The sequence below is a fragment of the Typopeltis vanoorti genome, chromosome 8 (assembly GCF_054136105.1).
Source record: "Typopeltis vanoorti isolate ZY-2024b chromosome 8, IOZ_Tvanoo_1.0, whole genome shotgun sequence".
Taxonomy (NCBI): domain Eukaryota; kingdom Metazoa; phylum Arthropoda; class Arachnida; order Uropygi; family Thelyphonidae; genus Typopeltis; species Typopeltis vanoorti.
This window is the reverse complement of record NC_143556.1, coordinates 93,565,982-93,590,906: the sequence shown is the minus strand read 5'-3', so window position 1 is coordinate 93,590,906 and position 24,925 is coordinate 93,565,982. Positions and strand designations below refer to the sequence as shown.

Sequence of the window (24,925 nt, the reverse complement as noted above, 5' to 3'; positions counted from 1 at the left end):
TATCCCACGCATCTATGGAGTTCCCAAAATTCATAAAGAAAACATCCCTCTTCGCCCAATTGTGGAAGGAATTGATTCACCTACATATAAACTTTCAAAATATTTAGCAAAGTACCTCAAGTGTTTCTCCAATAAATCTTCATCTTTCATCAAAAACACCACAGATTTTGTTTCACATAAAAGATATTCCCATCAATGAAAATGACATTCTAGCAAGTTTTGACATTATATCTTTGTTTACTAACGTTCCTACAGATGAGGTACTTACATTACTAAAGGACAAATTATCCAAAAAAATGTTTGCTTTATTAAAACATCGCATTCATTCTGGTTACTTCAAATATCAGGACTCCGTTTACCAACAAAAACAAGGCCTGGAAATGGGCAATCCTTTGTCCCCAGGTCTAGCTAACATCTTCCTTGAAGATTTTGAAACGAAAGCCATATCTTCCTTCTCATTTAAACCGAAAGTTTGGAAAAGATATGTTGATGACATTTTCATAGTTTGGAATCACGGGCACACATCTCTCATAGCTTTTCTTAATCATCTTAACATCCAACATCCTAATATAAAATTTACTGCTGATCTAGAAAATAATAACTCCTTGCCTTTCCTGGATGTCATGCTTACACGTTGCTCTGAAAGATTAAAAATCTCTATATACAGAAAGCCTACTCATACCAATAGATATCTGCATAATCTTTCTCATCATTTTCCACCACAAAAACTTGGAACTATATCTACTTTAGGACACAGAGCACGCTCTCTCTCTTGAATGAACAAGATGAACTACAAAAAGAAATAAATCAACTCTCGCTTATCTTTAAACAAAATGGTTACTCTGAAAAAACGATTAAGAAATTTCTTCTGGATCCTCCTAGACAGTGCACCACAGGAACTAGTAATTTTAAAGGCAGCATCTCCATCCCATATATTAGCACAGTCTCTAACAAATTAGCAAAAGTCCTTAAAAAATATAACATCAAGACGTTCTTCACCACCCTTCCAAAAATCCGTTCTCTAATCAGTCATCCAAAGCCTCCTCATCACAACCTAAAATATCCAGGTGTATATAAATTATGGTGCGATTGCAATATCCCTTATTTCGGACAAACTAACAAATCTGTTGAGCAACGTATAGAAGAGCATAAAAGAGACATCTCTTACAAAAGATCACATGCAACTGCGTTATCCAGTCATGTTCTTTTTTCAAATAATCTTAATGATGATCAACAAAGCCAATCCGTTTGCTGGGATAGATCAGAAAATATTTTTCGCTCTGATGATGAGTTTCAGAGAAAAATTATAGAATCAAGGGAAATCCTTCTGAATCCTATCCACTTAAACAACAATTTGAGTTATAACATCCCAGATAGCCATGCTGCAGTTATTCAATATTGGCGTTCACGTGAGTTTGCACGCATACTTGCAATAAACAATGGCACGTCTGTTAGAACAACTTGAAAAAATACAACGTTTTTTATGTATCAATTATGTGTTGGCGATATTTTACCTGTATTTTCAAGTTTTTAGATACGTCAATGTTTATTACTATTCTCTTCCTTTAAGAATACCTGATGAAGGCTATTATAAGCCGAAACTAGTTGTATTAATCTTATTAAATCTTTATAAGTAATCTCGGTTTTTAAGTCATTAAATCTATTTTTAAAAATGTATCACAACAACCGAGTTGAAGCATATCCCCCGTATCCGCGGTTCGATATCCACGGTTTCACTTATCCAAGGTCAACCCTGGTCCGAAGATATTAACATACGAAAGGTTAACTTACGAAACTTTCATAGTCTCTACAAACATTCGGCTTTGAAATAATGGTGGATCTAATATCTACTTTGCTCATGTAATTTTACATCTCCGATATGAAGCCATATGGGCTCTTTCTTTTAGTAATAGACAGTTCGGCTGATTGCAGAGATTGTCCAACACCAGGGCAACTCGTTGCAAAGGTGGAGGAAGTACACACTCACACCTGAGGTTGCTAAGATTCCATTACATTCAGATAACTTTATTACGGTATGTTGTTATAATTGTTCTGTTTTATTATTAGTTATTGTTGTTAATCTCTTACTGTGCGTAATTTATAAATTGAACTTTGTCATAAGTATTTATGTATAGGAAAAAAAAAAAATATAGTATTTATAAGGTTCGCTACTATCCACGGTTTCAGGTATCCGTGGATTGTAGCGAACTATATATGTATATGCGTCTTTTTTCTGTGATATCGCTTTCTTTTAATAACGTAGGCAAAACAATCAAGGAATAACTGGATGAAACCGGCTGGATAATGACCTGTAGAAGAGTATATAGGATTTTCTACTCTTTCCTGCCGTTTGTCCGATTGTATCGAAATACTCAGAGAACCTTAAGTAATAAATGCAAGTTTTGACCGTTTTCCTTATTTAAAATAAGGAAAACGGTCAAAACTTGGTTTTTGACAGTTTTCCTTATTTTCCTAGTTCTCCAATTTGCCGGGATTTGATGTATGATTCAAATTTAGTGGGCGATGACCTGTTTGAATGTGTCTAGTAAATAGAAGTGGCAAGTCAACAACATCAAACTAAAACGTAAGTTTTAGCAAATGGAATTTGAGTGCAAATAATCCTTATAGGAAAGTAGTCAGAAATTCTTTATAATGCTTTTAAAGAGTACTATAATATGTTTAATAAATTTTGTGACGAATTTATACTTAAAGCTGGATTTTTGCTGATGCTTTACTCCACGCTATGTAGCGCTGTTTAGAAGTTGAACGCTTAGCGGACAGTGTTAGTTTGACTGACAAAATTTACGTGTTTAGAAATGAACGCTTGATTAATATGTAGGTCGATGAACTTTTGTTACAAAATTAAGTCCTAGATTCAACTTTCAACTTGTATGTTGTTGAATATTATCGATCCTCCACGTTTATTCTACAGAAATATTCAACAGCACTTTTATGACTGTTAAAAATCTAAAGAGCAAATCCAATTAATGAAAGATTTAGAGCACGGCCAAAACCTCGTTCCCTTTCAACCACCTCTTTCTCTATTGGTTTATCATGAAAAATAAGTGATATCTTTATGTTAAGCCATCTCATATGTGGAAATTTGACCTGAATACTGAGAATGTAGGATGTCATTTGCCAATTAAAAAGCGGCTACTTAGGAAGGTTGGAAACCTATAGTACATTGAGTAGTGTGTGGTTAATGGTAGATAATCAGTCACTTCTGCTCTAAATTTTTGGCTCATTTCAGGCCTCCACTAAACAAAATAAAGCAACAAAAATTTTGTACTAATGAAAAACATTCACCAATACCCACGCCTAGAATGAGATTCGAACCAGGCCGAAAAAATTGTTGAGAATGTAAATTTCTCCTCCTATATATGTGAGACTATTTTGTACCGGGGGTCCATTGCGAATGAATTATTACACTGGTAAAGTTTGCTTATTTAGTATGCAGTTTATTTAATACTTAAAAAAATAAAGTGCCCAACTTCTGATTTTTAATGTTGTTTAATTTTCTTTTAAAAAGTATGTCTCGATTAACCTAGTGAGAAACCAGCTAACTTCAACCTTCTCATAATTTCCGAAAGATAAAAATCGCTTCAAATAATTTCCTATTTTTTCCAAAATATATATTTTTCTTTTTGCAGTGATATTCATGGACTTACTCTTTACTAAAAATGAAACACAAAGCTGAATTTCTGTCATGGGAAAAGTAAACATGGATAAATGACTATTGATTAAATGAAGAGTAGAGGATAGCATCATTTAAATATTTATTTATACACTGACTGCATCTCTTCACCACAACTATTGTTATGCAGATATTTTAATTCCTTAATAATAATCTAAGTAGAAAACGTTTCCCAAAGAAACTACATTAAATTGGGCTTTGAAGAATCCTGAGCCAAAAGGGGCGGAAAGAAAAATAGTCAGATAGAAAAAAATAATACGTGAAAACTAGAGTAAATATATAGGAAGTTGACGCACATGAAAGAGAAAAGAAAGATGGAATAAAATTATTAGTTTTAAAAGAGTAACAACCCGGTGTTTGCTATCATATAAGTATTATTCCTGTGTTCGGAGATAGGGGGAGCACATCGCTCGATCAATTCCCAGTCCTCTTTCAAAGAATTCATTAACTACGCCAGACTGAGAGTTCTGCTGAAATTGCTGATCTAGTCTATTTTTTCAGGCGTACAGAAACAAGGCAACCAAAAAGAGTTGACTAAGTCTGTTTTGTTAGCACATCATTAGAGAGGAATTAGCCACAGCATTGTATGGGTATTGTAGTCTGGCCATTACCTGAAAGAAAATCAACATCCGATCAACCTGTGACTTAATACTCTCCTAAAAAACTAAAGAAATCGACGCTGAGAGGTTGTAAGAACTCAGAAACGACATCACCTTGAACAAAAGTTGCCGTTTCTTTTAGGGGAATAGATTGATGTGTAGTTAGTGGGATAGAGGATGGGTGGGAAGAAAAGATCGTACTCAGTACTCTCTCTCTCTCTCTCTCTCTCGTCTGTTGTCGATGTGTAGAAATGGCCTGAATAACATAAATATAAATGAAACTTAGCTTTTGCTTTTTTTTTTCTCTTTGAAATATTTATTTGGTCGTACAGGCTTAAGAAACAGTTCGCGTGATGCTGTCTTCACTTTCACTCTAGGAACTCAATAAGATTTCTTATTTTTTTTATTAGACTGTGAATTAGTAAACTGAATTAGAATTTCGAAATACAGAGAGAAGAGAGCCACGTCTAATGTTCTTGTAGTTACAACCAGCTAGCGAGAGAAATAATAGGTCCGAGGTATATGTAGCAAACATTGCACAAAAAAATCTCCTTGCAGACTTCAAGAAAGGATTGATAGAGGTAGATAGAGAATGTTGATCGAAGTGGCAACGATTGTTAATGTTTCGTAGCAGGACGTATTTTATTGATACCCAGAGACTCTACTGCAAGTAACTGAAGTGCTTTTTGATCTATTCCGTAGCAGGTTTATCTACTCTTTGAAAACCTCTTGAGATAACTGAATGCCAAATTTGTCTAAACAGATATTGTGTGATTTTCTCTGAAGCCTGTGAATCCATTCACCGAAATGCTGCAAGAATATCCACAAAATATAGTGCGATTTGTTAAACTTGCATAGAATACAAATAGAGTAAGAAAATATTTATTTAGGTATGGAATGAGTTAATCATCTTATCTCCCCATTTGTGATTAAGTCCATTAATTAGAGAAATTGATTTTTTTTTTACCCGGAAGAATTCTTAACCCTTGTGGAATAAATATGTGTAATGAAATCAATGCCTGAGTCGATCCTATTTTTTTTAATTTCTCAACTGAATGTTTGGTTTATAATCCGTACAGACAGATGTTATCATGAAACTAGATAGCCAGCAACAATTTATATGTACGATTTGAAAGAAAAGATCATGGTATTCGTATCTTTTTAAATGTGCCGTGTAATTTAAAGAGAGCCACTCTAGATAATGAAGAATGCTTGAAACCCCTGCATTAGTCGTGCTTCACAATTCTAATAAAATGTAACTCAGACCATTAAATGAAATTCGCGACAATTTTGCACGCGAGGATCTGTCTGTTGGCAGGCTCTATTCTCTTGTGTACGTTGAGCAAATAGGTCTGTTGCTTCCCTTGTTGTTAATTTGCTTCGGTATAAATCAACCAAATGAAAAAAAAAAGAAAAAAAAAGAGTTAACGCATTTCCTGTCACCTGATGCGGGAGATGTTTAGATAGGAATGATTGATTAAATATCTTTTCATGGCGATCTTTTGGGGGCAGAGCTATTTAAATTAAAGAAAGAGGTACAACTTTTAAACAAAACAAAATCATTTAGCTTTGTCAAAAAAACATATTTTTGCATTTCTAATGATTTCTCTAACTTGTACTGAAACACTGTCTTAGAAAAACGCGCTTTTTAAAAAAAGAAAAACTTCTACTTTTAAGAAAATGTTTGTAGCTCACGTAAGTTTGATTCTTGTGTTAGCCAAGATATTAGAATAACGATCCAAGTTGCTCAAGACCACCAAAATCGCCAGAGCTTTAAAGGTAAAAGTATCGCGACTATCACAACTTGCCCAAACCATTTGCCTAATAGCATCCGATTGTAATTAGAGTTGTAACCCAAATAAAACCTCCTCTACTGAATTCTGTAGTGTTTTCTCTGTCTTACCACTCCGAAGGAAATATTCTAGGTGATGTGGTGCGTGCAAACCGTATCCTAATCTCACTCACCACCTGGACTGTCTGTAATAAAAGATGTTTATGAAAGCGATTTCTTGTCTGGAGTTGCTTTCTTTGGTCTATTTTTTTCTGTTGATGTTCAACTGCACACCGTTGACTACACTGTTTTTGTGTCTCCAAATGAAGACTCTGGGGAATTCCGGCTAATGAAATGGGAACTAAAGATCGACGTTATGTCTGGTATAAAAGGCAGGCAACTTTTTAAACAGCAAATATTTAACTAAAAATTCTTTTTGTTCGTACGGATTTCTGTGTTCCACTATTCCAGAATTACACAAATGACCATGGTGTTAAAATAACTACGTTTAAAGCTGAAATAACGTACTTGTTCTCCAACATTTGATATTTATGGTAGGAGGTTTGAATTGTTTACCCATATACAGATAGTACATATATACTGAATATTTGCTACTTCATAAGCACAGAAATTCATCGAACTACTCTATAAAATAAAATAAAAATGACTCATTTGTTCTTTATGAAAAAATAAACCAAAAAATACCAAAATTAGTAGCTAAATGCCATTATTATTTAAAACATGTTTTCTTTTGTCATATAATGATTCTTCCTCCTTTGTATATACATTGCTTCATCTGAAAATGAGTTAGATATTTCATGCGAGTGAGTGAATAAAGTAGTTTCCTCTCAGGATACAAGCATTTTTTATTTCGCAAAACAGACAAACTAGCCACACCCCCAATTTTTATGCAATTCCCATTCACGAAAGATTGAAACTTGTTACCTGAGTGGACTGACTTAATTTATTCATTTACTATTTTTAATTATATTTTACATAATTCGGAAACCGTTCTCTAGAGACCAAACATGGAACTTGTTCAGGCCTCCAATAATCGGGACAGTAATCTCAAATTTAGAAATGAAATTCATTCATTCATTCCAACTGAAGAGTGGGTACGCTAACTACTTGGGCCAACCACGCTGGAAATTAAGAGACATAACGCAATGGTCTCATAGCCTTAATTATATGAAAACATTCACAACCAAAACATTCCTATATGACTTATGAAAACAACGGTAGTTCTTTTTATTTACGGAACCGACTATTTTTATGTAAGAAAGTTTGATAAACTAATGCTAATCTCTAGAAAGAGATGTTCAATTATGAAATGCTCATTATTTCTTACTTTTAACTTCTTAGGGAGAATATCCAAATTAGAAATAATAAATAAGAAATGATTTTAACTTCTGAGGAACTTTTCTGTTATTTTTTTTTCTCTAATTCCAATTTTCTTCAGATATTGCCTGAAGTAAATGAAATTCCAAACATTCGAGTGCCTTTTAGGTAAATTGAGGACAATGCCCTATTGAATGCTCATCAAAGTCTTCTAATGTTTCCAAGTGATTACAGGTTCGAGCGATTTGGAGGAAATGATGCGCTGCACAAAGTAAGTTTTACTAATGGTGATGGAAAACCAAGAAGCTGATCCAATGCAAACGGACATGATTTGGCTATACTAGGAATAACTCGACTGCTAATTACACTGTGTTACACAAAGAGAGACAGATTACACAACAGTGTAATCATGCAGAGTGGATGTTCAGTCAACATTTACTATTAACGTTAAGGTCGTTTGTGTTTTGAGATTAAAGTTTAGATGTGTCCCACAATAATGATGAGTGGTCAACAACGTGTGAAGAGTAATACTGAATTAAAAAGATGACAACAGCGACGAAATTAATGTACAATTTGAGTGATGGAACGATTGCAATTACCAAAAGTACAGTATGATGGACGAGAATTTATCAAGAATATATATTCAGAATCATTGCGTGATTAAGAAAAGCTAAAAGTTAAAAATATTGTGAAGATTTAATAAGAATATTAAGAGAACAGCACCAAAGTTGATTAACGTCACGAGTTGTTCATGTAGAAATTTCAACTATCTGAAGAGCGCTTGGCGATCAGTTGAGCGGCTTAAGAATCAAAGTAACATTAAATCTCAAACCAGTGTAACGACATCTTAAGTAATCCCCTCCCTTCCAACATTGTTTTCTTACAGGGACGAATTCTCTGAAGTGCTAGTGTGAAATTAATACATCTTAAGGAAAACTTCTTATTATTTAGCTGTCGAGAAATAATATTTCTAAAGAATCCCTGTAATTCTTGCAATGTCATTCTGCACTCATTTCATATTTGTGACGTGGAGAGATTCAGACACAACGCAAAGCCAGAGAGAGAGAGAAAGAGAGAGGGCGATAATAAATCATAGCGTCACATGCAGGGAGAGGAGGCGCTAATGGACTAAAATTTAAGTTCCAGTAATTCGTTGCGTGCAGCGAAATGCCTGGAATTCACTATTTCTGACTACCATTGCGGAACAAGTAACGTGCATTCCACTCTAACCAAAATGGAATCCTATTTCCTCGATGCAGGTGTTCAAAGCTCAGTGATGTCGAGTGGCTCGTGTAAGAAAAGCTCATTAACTATTGCGATTTGTGTTCATATCTGAGCAACAAGAACAATTTGAAATACTTACACTAGTTCAGCTTCTTATGGAGATGTTATTACGGGGGAGAGAAATTGGAGGAAATACTTTTAACACCGACTGAAGTGTTTACTTCCAAAAAAAAAAAAACTTGTTCCAACAGAAATCAGGTTTTGCTTGGTGTTCTTTGAAATATTAAACGAGCGAATGTAATTAAAACGATAAAAATCATGCGAAACCACACTTACTCTTATTTTATAAGGAAAATAAGAGTAAGAGTAAGTTGCTTGCAAGGCATTGCAGCAACTGAAAATTATAATTCAACTATTTGTTATTTGTGATGTTAACCTACAGGCAGATTCTTCCAGAGCAACATCTCTGGAAGAATCTTTAACAACTGTTCTCATGGAGTTGTAATACTAGCCATCCATCCTGAGTATTATATGATACCTTCATTTATTTGTGGCCTGATATCGATATGATACAATGTTCCCATAGCAACAGTATTCTGTTACGTTCTGTGCTTTGAGAAAATGGAGGCAGGACACTGCTGTCCTATTTCAAGAATGAAGGGAAGACGTCGGAGCTCAGTGATAATATGCTCTCCATTACTTACATATTCTACCTTTGGATCCAACTTGCTCCACAAATATATGGATAAAGTTTCAACACGTAGGCGCGTAAAATATTGATCTGGAAAAGTAGAAATGGAAACATACAGCAACCCCGAAAATTTTCGGTTCTTCTGGATTGAAAAAATACTACTGTTTTGTTTCAATTAAAATTAAAAAAAAATAAATTCAAAACGGCTAAATTATGATTCATTTTTGATATATTTTTCTCACCCATAGGACAAGAATCTCAGGTGAAACACTTGTCGCTGAGGGAAATTCTTCCCGAAACTGATTACTACATGACGTATGAAGGATCCACGACAATGCCCGGATGTTATGAAACTGTGACGTGGATTGTTATGAACAAGCCTATTTACATTACTAAGCAACAGGTAAGGATTCATTTTTAGTTACGGGATGTGAAAAGAAGTAAGTTAACTGATCTCATTCATAGTTTGTTTGATGGGTTAAAATACCTAGAAAACTTATGTGGGGGGGAAATAAGTGAGAGTAGAATTAATGTATGTCTTATATAAGTTTATCGCATTTATCTGTGTTCCTATAGTAAGTAATCTAAATCAGATTAATTAGAAAGTTATCATAAGGTTATCATATCATATCCAGAGTGACCAAATGTCTCCAAAACATGATTATTTTTTAATCGTAATATTACTTAACGATTTCTTTATACAGAAAAGAAAGCATCTATTTTCCAAAATCCATCGTTTGACAATGTCTCACTTATTTTCCGTTGCAGAATATCTAGTTTAATTGCAAATCTGTTAATACAGCAGACTCAACCATTCTCTTCCGTATTTGATAACAAGCTGTTTCCTCAATTACTGACATTTCACAACAGCTTAATAACATTACAATGGCATTTATCGCTTATTCTATTAAATCAGTAGGTATCTAAAGAATCTGAAAGATTTTAAATGAAAAAAACAGCTGATAATTTTTTACTAATTGCTTCGCTGTTATTTCGAGTATTCTTACATGATTGATATAAAAAACGCCTGAAGGCAAACGTATTAGTCCACGGTTTGCTGAGCTAAGGATTAAGAAAAAGAAAGTTGAACTTAAGCATATAGTTTAGATGGATTCTAAAAAAATATATTTTCATTGGTTATGATGGGTTCTGGATTTGAGAGAAAAAGTTGACATGAAACTAATTAAATTTCCGGATTTGAGATTCGTGCCTGAAACATTATTGAATATCCTGTGAACAGCCAAGGGAAGCCCATCTGTCTTTTGTCTTCCTTTCCCATCATTCCATTCAAGACCAAGCTGCCAGATAAAAACACGATTGATGAAAAATCTGAAAGTCGGTGATATTTCTTTTTCTGTTTTTCATTTCCAACGCGCTTCACCTATGAGGACAAAAAAAAAACAGAGCACGCGCTCTGGAAAATCATGGAAGCAAAATTACATCATTGCTTAATACCAAAACTCTGAATATTATATATAAACATTAGAATGAAATCATTCCTTGCTAATAAAATGTATTCCTGTATTATAAAGGCCATTCCGACGATTCATATTACAAGGAGCGGTAATTGCGTCGTACAAAAAATATATTTTTGCTATTTATCTACGTCATGGGGTAGTTACGGTGATCAAATTACCCTATGATATCAGAGTAATTTGATATATATATATCCGAAGTTTTATGTTATGGACGAGACAATCGAAGCATCTAATTCCATAGCCATATAACAGCACTATTACTTCTCCCCCACCCTACAAGTGAAACTTCCTTTAATTAGTCTTACAAGCATCTGAACCAGTTGCAGAACCATTACAGAACCATTTTTTTTTCAATTCCAGATAGAATAATGATATATAATTGGAAAGCATTGTGGAGTATATTATTTATTTTAATTATGTGTGCTATAATAAATTAAGTTGGGTTGTGCGTTTGGGATTAATCAGCTTATGATTCATTAATTAGTCAATGCCACTGTGACAGAATTAGGTCAAGCATTTAGAACTTAATTTTAATTTCGGAGGAAATACGATAAACTACTAAATATGCTAAACATATTAAAATCACCAAAAGATCCATTATTAAATTTACGTTAGTGATCAAAGTAACTAATGAGAATTTAACCTATTGTTTTATAATTATCGGTTCTATTCAATGTTTGTAAATTCTCATTCTACTGGCGATAGTTTCTTTACATAACTATTGACGGTAATGGCACTTTGGTTCGATTTAATGGTCATTGCTTCAATAGAAATGGTCATTGTGGATATGCAAACCTTAAAAATATGGTTTTATCGGTTAAGTGTGTTTCCTATTTAGTTAAATTATGGCATAATTTCGCCCTCAAGTACCAATTAACACTTGATAAAAATGAATATTATCCATTATACATGTATCTTTCCCAATTAGTAATAATTTGGATCAAGATATGAAAGTTTGTAATAAAATATTCCTGCAAAACTTCGATAAATGGACTAGGTACAGACTCTCTCTCTCTCATTCTCATTTCAGTAGTTCTCTATCCTTTGCCACTGTTTTGTTTAGCGATTCAGATGATAAGTTCATCAAAATATCCGATAAATCGTGGCCTCAGGAGGTACATCGTAGACAACCCTAATATTTCGAAAAAAAAGCAAGCATGGTCTTTTAACTTTCAGTATAATCAATAAATTGCTTCCTGAAAAGACGAAACACGCACAACTAAATGGTTTATATTGGTTGCTCATAGAATAATGAGCGCAAATGTCTGTTCAAAATGTGGGTTACCATAAAGTATAAATAGAATTCTGATGGCATCTGGAATCAAAACAGCCCGTAGGGAATCAGCTTATAACATAAGCTCTGACGTTACCACCTGATCGAAAATTCTGCGTTTCTTCCAGGTAAGCCTTGACATCCTACAGTTTTGTATATCGAATATGATAAGTTTATTGTTATTATTTGTTTGATTTTTCGACTGAAGCACGCAAATCTGTCTTATGTATGGGATTCAGTAGATGCAATTGGATAAACTACCCAGTGGGAACAAATCCTTATAAATCCCGAAATAGGCAGTGAATCTCAGCGATTTCAAATAAACAGAGCACCACCCCATCTAGCGGGATATTGGCTTATGAATGAAGAAACGTATTTTAGTCTTCTCTAACGATAAGAATCGATAAAAGAGTCTTTTGATCTGCCACTCGACACTTGGGACCAGTTTTGATGGGGGAGGGGGCTCATTTCGTATATGGGCTTGGGGGAAAAGCATCTGTTAAAAGCTTTACAACCGAGAGATGCAATAACAGGGTCCATTTTTAGTTGATCTGCCAAGGTGTTAGAGCGGAATGTCGACATTATTGGTAATTTCATTTTCGGTTCGTATTACTCTAGCACAAGATCGCTTTCGTCAGTGGCGTTGCACGAAGGCACTTTTCTTTTCCATACCCCTAGAATTTATGACGCGTGCTCACTACCATGTCCGTGATGGAGAATCTGTTCGGCTGCTACACGTGTACTTCAAGTCATGTAATAGCTTAATGGAAAATTTCGCGATATCTGGCTGCCGAGTGAAGAATAGCTAATGTTCACGTTTGCTGTTAGTTTTTCCCTAAAGGATATAAGGTAATATTTTAATCAACACCAGATATATTCTTTCCATATCATAAAAAGAAATTCTCTCTGTCTTTTTCTCTTCCATTTAGATTTTACAACAAATCCTAAATGGTGAAAATGGCTGATAAGTTTCTAGCATTAAGAAACGTGACATAATCGGGGTACATGTATCTTTCCCAAGCCACGATTTAAAGCTACATTAGGATATATATATTTTTTGAGTTTTCAGAATATGTTTGTGTAAAAGCAGCTACTAAAATCATGTTTATGATATTTGTACCGTTTAAAAGAAATTCTATTACTACATACTAAGACTAAATAATGCAGCTTTCTTTGTAATCAAAGTTGGAAACGCTGTTCTGCCTTATTCTATGGTAAGTCAAACATCGATCGATTTAAAGGATTGCCGGTTGTAATTGATCCCGGTGGTTTGTGCTTTTAAATAAACATGCAAGACTAGTGATTGGTACCATTTCTAAAACAGCATTGCAGCTTTTGAGTCAATAAAGCTAGTGAATGCTATCTCTCTCTCTCCGAAGTAATTAAGCTCCTAATAGGTAATAGAGATACATGACAATTACAGTATTATACAGATGTATTTGCCATTGTTAAAATTTGCATTTCTAATTATGAGCTACAAAATAATTATTTGATAATTATATGCTAATATTTGCCATTGTTAAAATTTGCATTTCTAATTATGAGCTACAAAATAATTATATAGTAATATTACTTTAGGGCGTTAATTTTATTTTCCTAAAGTATTATGAAAAACTAAGTCAACTTCTTTAATTGGAAAATCATTTAACATATAATTATAAGGATAAGGACTGGCTTAAAGGGGCGAAGAAAGAATGCTTTTCATCTTCCCCGTTATCTGTAGAGGACAGTGTAGGAATAAGGTGTTATTGAGCTATTAAAGCTCTGATCATGGCAAGAGGGTAACAGCAATAGCTGAGCCTCAGTTAGAACTTCACTGGCTACAGCATCGCCATCCATTACCCTCCAAGGGTATTAATCACCGTATCTCACGGACTCATTTTTCCCATTTAATAATAACATATTTTGTTATGGACGAAGGTTATATAATAATTATATATAAAATATTTAGGTGTGTTTGGATTTTAAAGTATTATGAAAAATTTTGAAAAAAAACCGTCAAAATCCTTAATAAAAATTAATTTAAATTTAATTTATTCAAGTAAGTAAAGCCATAAAAAAGTGTCTTCGCATTTAACAGTTAGAACTCTTGGATAAGATCATGACAGACAGATGCCCACTGATGAATTTCCTGCACGCTTTTTGTTTTTAATCGCATTATAGCCCAAGATGCAAAAAGAACAGGCTAACTTTTTCATCGTATGTGTCCACAAACAAATTCACGATAAAAGTAATTTTATACCAAAGAATCGAAACAGGTTCCTTTAATCAGAATTAAATTCTTTGAAAACAAGGAATATGAATTGCTACTCTGATTCAAAATAAAACTTTCGCTAATTCTTAACTGTTGCTAAGCAACCATATGTCATTGAAATGCCTTTTTTATAACTTGCCAATGAAAGATAAAGTTTACTGTTTAAAATTCTTTTCTGTTTTATTAAGGATTAAAAATGTCTCTTAGGCGACTTAAGTTATCGTAGAAAAAAAATTCTTTCCCTTCCTTTAAAAAAAATAAAAATAAATGTCAAAGAAAGAGACTCGACGCATTGAAACGCAGATATTTGGCAACATGTAAACTGAATATCTGATAACATTTTTATGAGTTGGAACAGAATGGAAGTTTTTATTGATTTTTTGATGGACGTTTGGAGACAGAAGTAGGCGTAAACTTAATTAAATGAAAATGACTGAGGGATAAGGTAACACATAATAGCTTTCTGACTAGAAAATTTGTGGAATTAAATATTGCATTGAGCAGAGTATGAATGCTAGATTTATACCCGCTTTTATACAATACATGCCGACTTTCGCTTGGTAAAAATTAACTAGACACATCGATAAAAATTGGACATTATAAATGGAGAAGCAACTGAAGCTTAAGTAGATATAATGAGTTTTATCATTCCATGCAAAACTTTATTTTAGGAAGAACATAATCAGAAATATTGGCATTCACGACAGAACTTGTTTAAGCGGTAAAGTAATAAGAATTGTAATATCGAAATCCGTTGAAAATAAAACTTTGAAATTCATTTAATTCTTCATTGTTTTCGGGATGAAATACTCAGATTACAACACCAAACAAGTCACACTAAACATTCCTTAGAAATCATGTTTAGTGTTGGTTTATTCCTCAGAACTCATGTTCATGTGCTTTATTCCTCAAGTTTTAAGTGGGGGATTCCTAATTTTTATTTCATATTATTATAAAAACTTCAACTTAGTTTTTCTTTATCACCATGGTAGTTATCGTATTTGAATTGACACTCTTTTCTAGTAAAGAGTAGTCGTTTTCTCTTAAAACGTAAACGCATTATAAGACTGGAATCATATTATGTTTTTCAATTTCGCTAACTATAAAAATATTCGTTTACTTGCCCTTAATACACATACGTCATGGAGCATTTTATCTGCAGGCTACGTCTTTCTAAAGCCAAACCCGTTCCGGTAATTTCTCCTGCGGTTTTTCCGGAATATGTGAGTTTATCAAATCCGCATTCAATTGAAATCCTTCTGTCCTCAGCAATTTAAAACTCTTCAAGATTTGTTCGATAACTCTTCCTAGTTTTTTTTTTCCCTTCCCATGCACCTTCAAAGATTTATCGATTAATCTTCGCTTTTCTTTTGTCATTTTTCAAATATGTGGCCGTTAAGAGACGGGTATTAGGAACACAATAGAATTTTATGTCTTTTTTATATCTGTTTTAGTCTTCCATTAACCTTAAATGGATTCTTACAATACTTGCATTTGTAGCAGATCCAACAAACCTTTAACACTATAAGAAAATGTAACATACTCGAACCGAAAGAATAATCATAATTAAACATATATAATAATAAAAAAACGGAAGAATCTAGGGGAGTTGTATTCGGTAAATATTAACATGAAAGAGATCAGCAACATGACTGTGTGTGCGCACGCGTGTAAAAGGCTAGACTTCGTTCATTGTTGTAGAACACTATATAAAAAAAAAGAAAAAGAAAAACCTTATCTGACATAAAATAGCAGACGTTGATAAAAATGAATACATCTGCTATTTTCTATTCTAAAAACTTTCATAAAAACATACAGTTCTTCAATCTAAAGAAATATCTTTACTATGCAATCATCTGTTGTGTTTTTTTTCGTCTTTACTTTTTTTTTGTAATTTGGTTGAACTTCTTTAAAATCCATTTTCATCATATTCTTTGTGTTTAACGTGAAAACCGCATTGTATATTCATTTTTGGGTTCGTTTTACGCGCTCTTAATCAACACATCGACTCACGTAGGGTGCGAACAATTTCGGTGCTGTAAGCAGAACTCGATTACTTCCATTACATGTTAAGTTTCTTCTTGGCAAACTAAATTCAAGTTGCCCAACAGTTAATGGAAAATGCTCCCACGCATCTGCGTGCCAAAACCCAGTTTCGCTTTCTGACATTTACGGAATAAAAAAAAACTTAACGAAATTCTTTATCATCGCTCACTTTTAAAATTCTTATGAAAACAAAAGTGTACGTTGGAGAACAAAAGTTCTGATTAGGAGCAAAACAATACAGAATAAAACGTCTGCCTTTGTAAACATTTGAATTATCCTATATTCACTAACATAGGAAAAAAACATGCTTTTGTTAAACAGTTAAGAGGTAATAAAAGAAAAAACTTGTTAACCTTGGACATTTTTTCTAGTTAAATTTCATTTCTTTCTTTATGACTCAATGGAAAATTTAAAAGAACTATTTTCTTTTCTAACTCTTAAAACTGTGAATGAAAGAGATAATCGTGTAGCTTCTAACTGTAGCGTTTTCTTAGTGACGATATGATATATGATTAAATATTCTAGATTCGATTTCCATTTAGGATAAAGAATTTATAAGTATTTTTCGAATAAAGCCAACACAGAGTTCAGATACATTCCACTGTTAAAGATTATTATCAAATTGCCACAGATTAATCCGGTGTGATATTTGTATCTGTTTTGAATTTCTAAGTCTGCAGTAATGCATCATCACTCAGCATAAGTGAATGATAAGAGAAGTAGAAAAAATTTAAATCATTTTGTATTTACATCCACGATGCTATTGATAACCTGTTTTGAGGTCCAGATGTACTGATTTCTAGGTATGGATGGATTGCTCTCGAAACTCATATTTAGTACGGATCAGCAGAATCTACTACTTCGTACTGAATTACTACAAATAGCAACTATGATAACGCGAGTATTTCACTCTTAGAGAATTCAGACACAAGAACTATGTTCAGGATGTGAATTTCGCCTATGATTTTGTATTCGACAAAATTTAGCAACTGGATAGGAGAATAACTACCAACATTTGTTTGCCATATATTTAACCGGTTTCACGGATATGTCTTGAGTCTATTACAGATGTTTTAAAGGAACATCTGTAATAGACATGTAATTGATCTGTATTTACTAGACAATGAAATGATGAAATTCTTATTTGACGAAGTTTCTCTATTAACCAACATACTACTTCAAGAAGCTATTTTCGCAAGCTAATTTCCATGAGGATATTAAGTTTAAACTCAGCCATCAATGCAGGATATTTTATGTTGCAAAATAAGCTGTACAAACAGATTGAGCGAACAGCAATGGACAATTCTACCTCACCATTTGACTGACTATTTTATGGAGCATCTAGAAAACCAACTCTTCAGCACGATTTTTTCAGCTTCGTAATCATTTACATTCGTAAATGGTGACTTCGTAGTTTGATCCCACTCAGAGACAGATTTACTACAATTTATGGATAAAATAAACGTTATTATATATATCCTTCCTTCCCCTTCCCCCCATGAAGTTGAACGTGAATTCAGTCTTCTTCCATTCCTGGATACTTTAATAATCCGAACTTCCGCAGGCTGTAATCAATTTTATATTTATAGAAAACTTCCTTTTCTGTCAGATGCATCCATCAGTCCTCACACTCATCCATCACAGAAGACAGGCATTATCAAAACACGGAGCTCACTCAATCTGTTCTTATGCTTCCATTCTGTTGAAAGAATTAATAAGATAAAAACCATCTTGACTACTAATTGATATAAGCAAACCGCTATTCAGAAAATTATTGATAGATATCATCCCTCAACCAGACTACAATCTGATGTTAAAAGAGTTTCCATACCCTACCTGAAAAGAACATCAGAACAAATTACACAAGTTCCTTGCAAGTATAATCTATGCACGCCTTGAAACCAGCTCGAAAAGTGTATATATTTTTAAAACCTACCAAGGATAAATTACCACCTCTTTCCTTGCATGGTGTCCTATCAATTACTCTATTCGACTTCGTTATTTTGGATTGATGGGCCGTTCTGCTCAGATTAGAATCCAAGAACATCAGGACTAAAAATTCCTGGAATTTGTTAAGCCTGACCTTGAACACAGAATTCTCTGGAATAAAAACAAGATTCTGCACTCCACGAGATCAAACTTTGTCCATCCTTTCCTTGTGAACGTGAAACTTTACGACTATCGGTTCACCGCTCTGATCACATGCGTGTCTCAAAGTTTTGGGAAGTAATCACAATTAACTATTCATAATTTTTTAAGTCTTTTATTTTTTCTAATAATTAATGGATTACGTAAACTTGTATTTGAATTACAAAAGCTAATCATTATTTTTCTTTGAACTCTAGTAGTGTTATTTCCTTTATTTACTCAGCTGTGTAAATAGGAGAACAACGAGCCCAACAACAGCTTCACAGTTGTGTGGCTCGTTTCCCGAATATATACCTTTAGTTTGGACCCTCAAAAACTAGTATATAACCAAATATATTTTATATACTTTATTCCACTGAAACTTACAAATCATCTTCAGTTAACTGTCAGTTCGAAAAAATAGGATTAAAAATTGATTTCAAAACAGATACGAGCCTACTAGTACAGCAGATAATGTGCATGTTATTTAGTTTACAATTAAGAACAAACTGTTTCGATTTCGTCATGCTTTCAGACTAATTCAGCTGTAAACACTAAATTTGCAAACAGATCGAAAGTACCGCCATAAGGAGTCCTCTCTTCCTTCTCCTAGAAAATTGCTACCTGGAGCACCTATAGAAAACTCTTTGACTCCATACAACCTCAGCATCCTTTTGGGTACTATGCGAATGATATCTTTGCTGTATAGCCACGTCGTGAATGTGCTTTACCTTGACCCATACAAAAAAGACTGTACTCATCTATCTCAAAAGATAAGCATCACCATTAAAATTCTTAAGAGCACACGACTCCCTCCCCCCCATGATCTTGACGCTATCTAAAGAATTATGCAGCAGAATGTTGCTTTCATCCCAAAGAAGATCCAGCGAGTCAAATACATACAATCGATATGATTTTAAAACTTAAAATGCTGATTTCTTAAAGGACACAAAGTATCAATCCCATGCATTTCTGGAATTTCTGAACCAATTCAAGAATTTTAAGAAATATAAGTTGGCGCCTACGTTCTTTCCTGATAAATTCTAATCCGTTTTACTTTCCACCAAGAATGATACACAGTCTTTGTTTCCCTCCCGGGTATTTACCAGGTTTCTTGTAATTGTCTTCTCTTATAACTTTGAAAAAGAGAAAAGAAAATTCGTTTGAGAAGATCATTAAACTATCGATCCTACATCCTCTTTTTAAAATGTCTGGTTTAAGAGAGGACGGAGTTGGCACATACCACAAAATATTCTAGTCAAAAACCTCAGTCTTTTTTAGATCGATGCCGTTTAAAATGTGGGCAAGTATTCAAAGGTAGTGCCGACGCGACACTCCATCGGCCTAACTTGAACCAGAATGACTGTTTCTCCACTACAAATTTCATAAAGTTTGTTCCTGATTGTCGGCAATATTTTTAAAGCATCTATATGTAGCAACTTTATATTCACTGAATGATTCATCTCTTTTGAAATCCATTGTGTTATGCTACCTTTCTGATTTGCTGATTCACTAAGGACATTTAAATTTGGATTAAAATATTTAGCTGTATACTTTATTCAACTTTGTGTCTACGATGTGTACATATTGTTTTGTTTAATTTTTTTATTATATTTGTTTCATTAAAAGCCATTTAATACATGAAATCCATGTACCCGTATCATTGCAATTGCAAAGACAAATTACCTACGAACAAAAGTGAAATCACTCAAGCACTTGCATCAATAAACGAGGAATTTCTGGCACTTATCAAAGCAATTATTTATTTTCGTCACAACAATGAGAACATAGAGCATTACTATTTAAAATGAACCCATTAAGAGAGTCCTTTCGAATATAATATTGCATCTTGTCATAAGGAAATTCCTTATTAATGCTTCCACCACTTGAATATGATCTCAATAACTGTCTAGTTATCCGAATACGAGTAGTATTAGCTGGCAAATGCAATACCCTCGTTTGTAATGTAAATCTTATTACTGAATTTTAGGAAAGATTTATTTAGTAAACATGATATTCCCTTTAAAATTAGCACAACACTGGTATCATTGGCATTTTCCAGACATGTGAACCACTGGAGAGTTTAAATGAATGCTGAAAGAAGAGAAACCGATGCTCACTTAAAAAGCTTCGTTTTCGAGTAATTAACATTACAACTGTTAGTATTTACTTTCATAAATATGTACAGATTTCTTCTCAAAATAAACTAGCAAAACATCTCCTCCTTAATATTGCAAATGTGCGTTAACATCAATTACTAATCCGAGAGTAAATGTCATTCGTAGAATGGAATTTTGATTTCAGTTTGGTTGGGGAATAGAATATCTTAACTCGACGAACATAAATGAGATGTATAAACTTAATAGAAAAAAATATTTTGTATGAATTAACAGTGATCCTGACAAATAAGAGATTACGATCACTCATTCTGCGTGGCTGATTTATCGCTTAGTTTCAAATAGGGGCGATAAGAATGAGCTTCCGAATTCGCTCTGGAACTGGCGCTCACACCTGAACATGTTTTCATGGATTGTTTTGGCGTCATTCCAAAGGATTTAATGATTAGATTCATTCCTCGAAACTCGTCCAAATTCATGAGTTTTGATGTATCAAAGGTTAACGTGATATTCGTCAGTTCTCTTCTTTATTGAATAGCCAAGTTGGCCAAACTTAGCTATTCAATAAACAGTGATCCGTATCCAGGATATTCTGAACAGGAGTCGCATGTAGATCGCGATGCTGCATGGTTTCATTAAGGAAGGGGGGGGGGAAAGAATGGGAACTGGGATAAATCTGCTTTCTTTTTATCAAGAGATCGAAAGAGACCAAATCATCATGGCACATGATGATGATTTATTAGGATTTTAGCACAGCTTATCCTTCATATAAGAGTGTACTGATTAAATGTACTAAGTAGGTATTATAATTTTCTGATTGATGTGAGATGGTGTTTAGAGGAGACCCTTCAAAAAGTCAGAGTGTTAGGAACAGCGTATCACAAGGTTCGGTGTTAGAACCCTTGTTGTTTGGCATATCCATAAATGATCAAGGCTTAAATATTAAACGTTTTCTCTTTTCTGATGATGTAAAAGTTGGGTAGAATTGTTCGGATGACTGAAATTCCTTCCAGGATCTCTTAAAATACACGAATGGATGCAAAAGTGGGATTTAAAATGTAATCTAGACAAATGCAAGTAAATCCAGTTCGGGAATAAGGTAATCTTAGATGGATATAAATTGAATGGTTGGGCTACAAATTTAATGAATAGAAAGATTTGGGTATGTTGGGTTGATAGCTATTTTAAGTTCAGGAATCGTATTGGTAAGACAACTAGTAAAGCTTGTCAGATTGTGGGATTAATTAAAAGAATTTTTACCTGTGGGAATCAGGAAGTAATAATATCTTATACAAGTTATTAGTCAGGCGAATACTGGATTGTGGCTCCCAGCTTTACTCACACCAAGGTTTTGACGTATGTTAAGAAAACCAAGGGTATCCAGAGAAGATGGACTATGTGTATAGAGGGATAATTATGAAAATCGGTTGGCTGGTTGCAGTCTGATGAGATAAGAGATGGAGAAAATATTTAATTAAAGTTTATGAGTTAATTCAGGGCATATATAGATACTAGGAGTCTGCTGCATTTAGTTGAACCAGGCTCTACAAGAAGGTAATTAAAAAGTTAGATTTTAAGTTTTAAATATGTGGAACAGCTTCCATAAACTGGTTATAGAGTCGGTGAATTTATGTAACTCAAACAGATACTTTTGTCTCTAGGATAAGTTAATTAAAATCTAAGTATAATGAGTATCTAATCTGGTATTGTTAGACATATCAGTATTATGTAATGCATATGAATATGTATGAGAAAAAAAAACAGGTAAGAGAAGGAATGAGAAAGAGAAAATAAGCTGAGAAAATTTGCATAAGCTATCTTATGAGCCTGTGTTCTTGTCCTTTCTATCTTAGATGAATGTCTTCTGGTGTAACGCCGATAACAATAGCAACTAAAGAATGGGGTGTACATAATCATCTATATATATCTATCCATTCAGAACAATTCCAATAATGTGAGAACATATCTCTCATTCATGTACTGCTTGCCGTGGAACTGTCAAAAATTGAAGTCATTCCTTTCATAATTCAAAGTTAATTATTAGCATTAACAGTGAAGTTGAAGTTAATTAACCTTTCAGAAATATCTGTTACTGCTAATTATGTTATAATAAGCTCAAAGCTAAAATTTTTATTGTCGTACGTTCATCGAGCCCCATCGGAAATAAACATCATTTTACATTACTGGAATGTTTAAAATACCTCAAATTGACATTTGACAATTGACATTTTATGTCTTTAGGGGTGAAGCAAGATGCTTTTCATATTCCCCGCTATCTATTGTGGTTACAGTGGGGGTAAAATTTATGAGCAGTTTGCTCGCCCTGAATGGGCATGGAGATTATGCATCGCTATAGTAGGCTAATATAGCTTTTGGGCTTCTATATTTAAATATGTCCGTTGACTCGTATGCTGCAGCTTGCTGAACCAAATCGTTGGGGTGTGTGGATGTCTTTAGGAAAAACTTTGAAGCTAAGGATTGTAGAAAAGAGAAAATATAGAGAATATTTGTGTCTCTATGAAGTTGATTGTTTCTAACATACCACGGGGCCTTCAGAATCATTCTCAAGCACTTGTTCTGCACTCGTTGTATCTTGATAATATTAGTATTAGAGTGTGGCTCCAGGCCGGAGAGGCATAAGTGATTATAGGACGAATCGTCATCTGGTATAGTTGCAATTTGATTCTGTTGCTGAGCTTTGCTATTTCTATTAATTAGCGGATAAATCTGAGCTATGGCTTTAGATGCTTTTACACACGTAGACTTGATGTGTTGGTTGAAAGATAGTTTTTTGTCGAGAATTACACCCAGGTAATTTGTTTCTGTCTTCCAAGGAATTTTAGTATTGAATAGTAACACATCTCCTGCAGGAAAAATTGGCCTTTTTGAGAAAAGAACGGCTGAGCTTTTCTGGGGATTGACTTCCAATCTTTACTTGGAGAACCAACCCTCCAGCTTTAGAAGGTTTTCTTGAAGCTTTCTGGTAATGAAATGGGGTCTGAGAGATCTGGTCATTATTGCCGTATTGTCCGCATACAGGGCCAAAATGGAAGTCATCGGATTGTGCGGGATGTCTGACATGTATACGGAAAACAGCAATGGAGCCAGTAGAGATCCCTACAGCACTCCAGCAAAGATATGGCGCTGGGACGATGTAGAACCGTTGATTTTAACTTGCATTGATATATTCTGAAGATATGAGTGGATTAGATGAACCATTTTTAGTGAGGTACCGGCTGAGATAAGTTTGAGCAGGAGTCCAAAATGCCAGATTTTGTCAAATGCTTTGGATAGGTCTAGGAAAACAGCTCCTGTACACTGGCGCCAGTTGTAGCCGGTGGTGATGTATTCGACAATTCTGTGGATTTGCTGAGTAGTACTATGGTGTTGCCGAAAACCAAACTGTTCTTTAGGGAGGATGTTTAGGTCATTTACTGAGGTTTGGAGTCGTGAGAGGATGACCTTCTCCGCAACCTTACCCAGATTGGACGATAATTTTGCTGTAGGTGTGGATCTTTGCCTGGCTTATGTATAGGAATCACATTAGCCAGTTTCCAGGTGGAAGGAAAATAGTGAAATCTTAAAATTGCATTTATTATACTGGTCAGATGCACTACTGCTTTTCTGAGCAGAAGTTTGATCACCCGATTAGTAATTCCGTCTGGCCCAGGAGCTTTTTTGTTCTTTAATTTTTTAATAATGTCATGTATCTCAGTAGGTGATGTTGGTGCAATATGGTCAGTGCTGGTGTCAGGAAGTTTGAGTGAGTGTCTGACCTTGCTGTGAATCTTATATATGTGGTCAAAGTCAAGGTTTTCATACCAAGGCCTGCATTGCTCCTCCAAATTGTATGCTATAACTTCTGCTTTGTCTACATCTGTGTGAGCAAGGCCCTAGTCAGAGAATATTGAGGGAAGGGATATTTTTTGATATTTTTCAGTAGTCCCCAGATGGAGTGATCAGTAGGTGAAATGGAGGCTAACTTTTCTTCCCATACTTGGTCTCTATGAGCTTTGAGAGCATCTCTTACTGCCCCATTTAATCTGTTTAGATTTGTTTTATCTTGTGGCGCACACGTGTTATGGAATCTTTTCCTAGCTCTGTTTTTGTCTCTGATCAAGTTCATAATGTCTTCAGACAAACGATCTGGCTTGCGGACAGATTTATAGGAGGTAGCTACCGTTATAGCAGAATTAATTTGTTGTGTGAGATTTTTAACTGCAGTTTCTACTTCTTCTTTTGTGCGTATGTGAGGAACAAGTCCAATATAATCCTTCAGTGCTGTTGACAGTCTTTCCCATTCTATGTAGGAG

At 34.2% G+C, this 24,925-nt stretch overlaps 1 protein-coding gene across 1 annotated transcript in view; it reads left to right on the top strand.

Annotated features, from left to right (window-relative positions):
- Positions 1 to 24,925, top strand: part of LOC150104201 (putative carbonic anhydrase-like protein 2) — a 205,757-nt gene that overhangs the window by 146,161 nt on the left and 34,671 nt on the right. Inside the window, exon 7 of the mRNA XM_090396428.1 lies at positions 9,566 to 9,720. Within this exon, the coding sequence (XP_090252554.1) occupies positions 9,566 to 9,720 (155 nt within the window). The remainder of the gene's footprint in view (positions 1 to 9,565; positions 9,721 to 24,925) is intronic.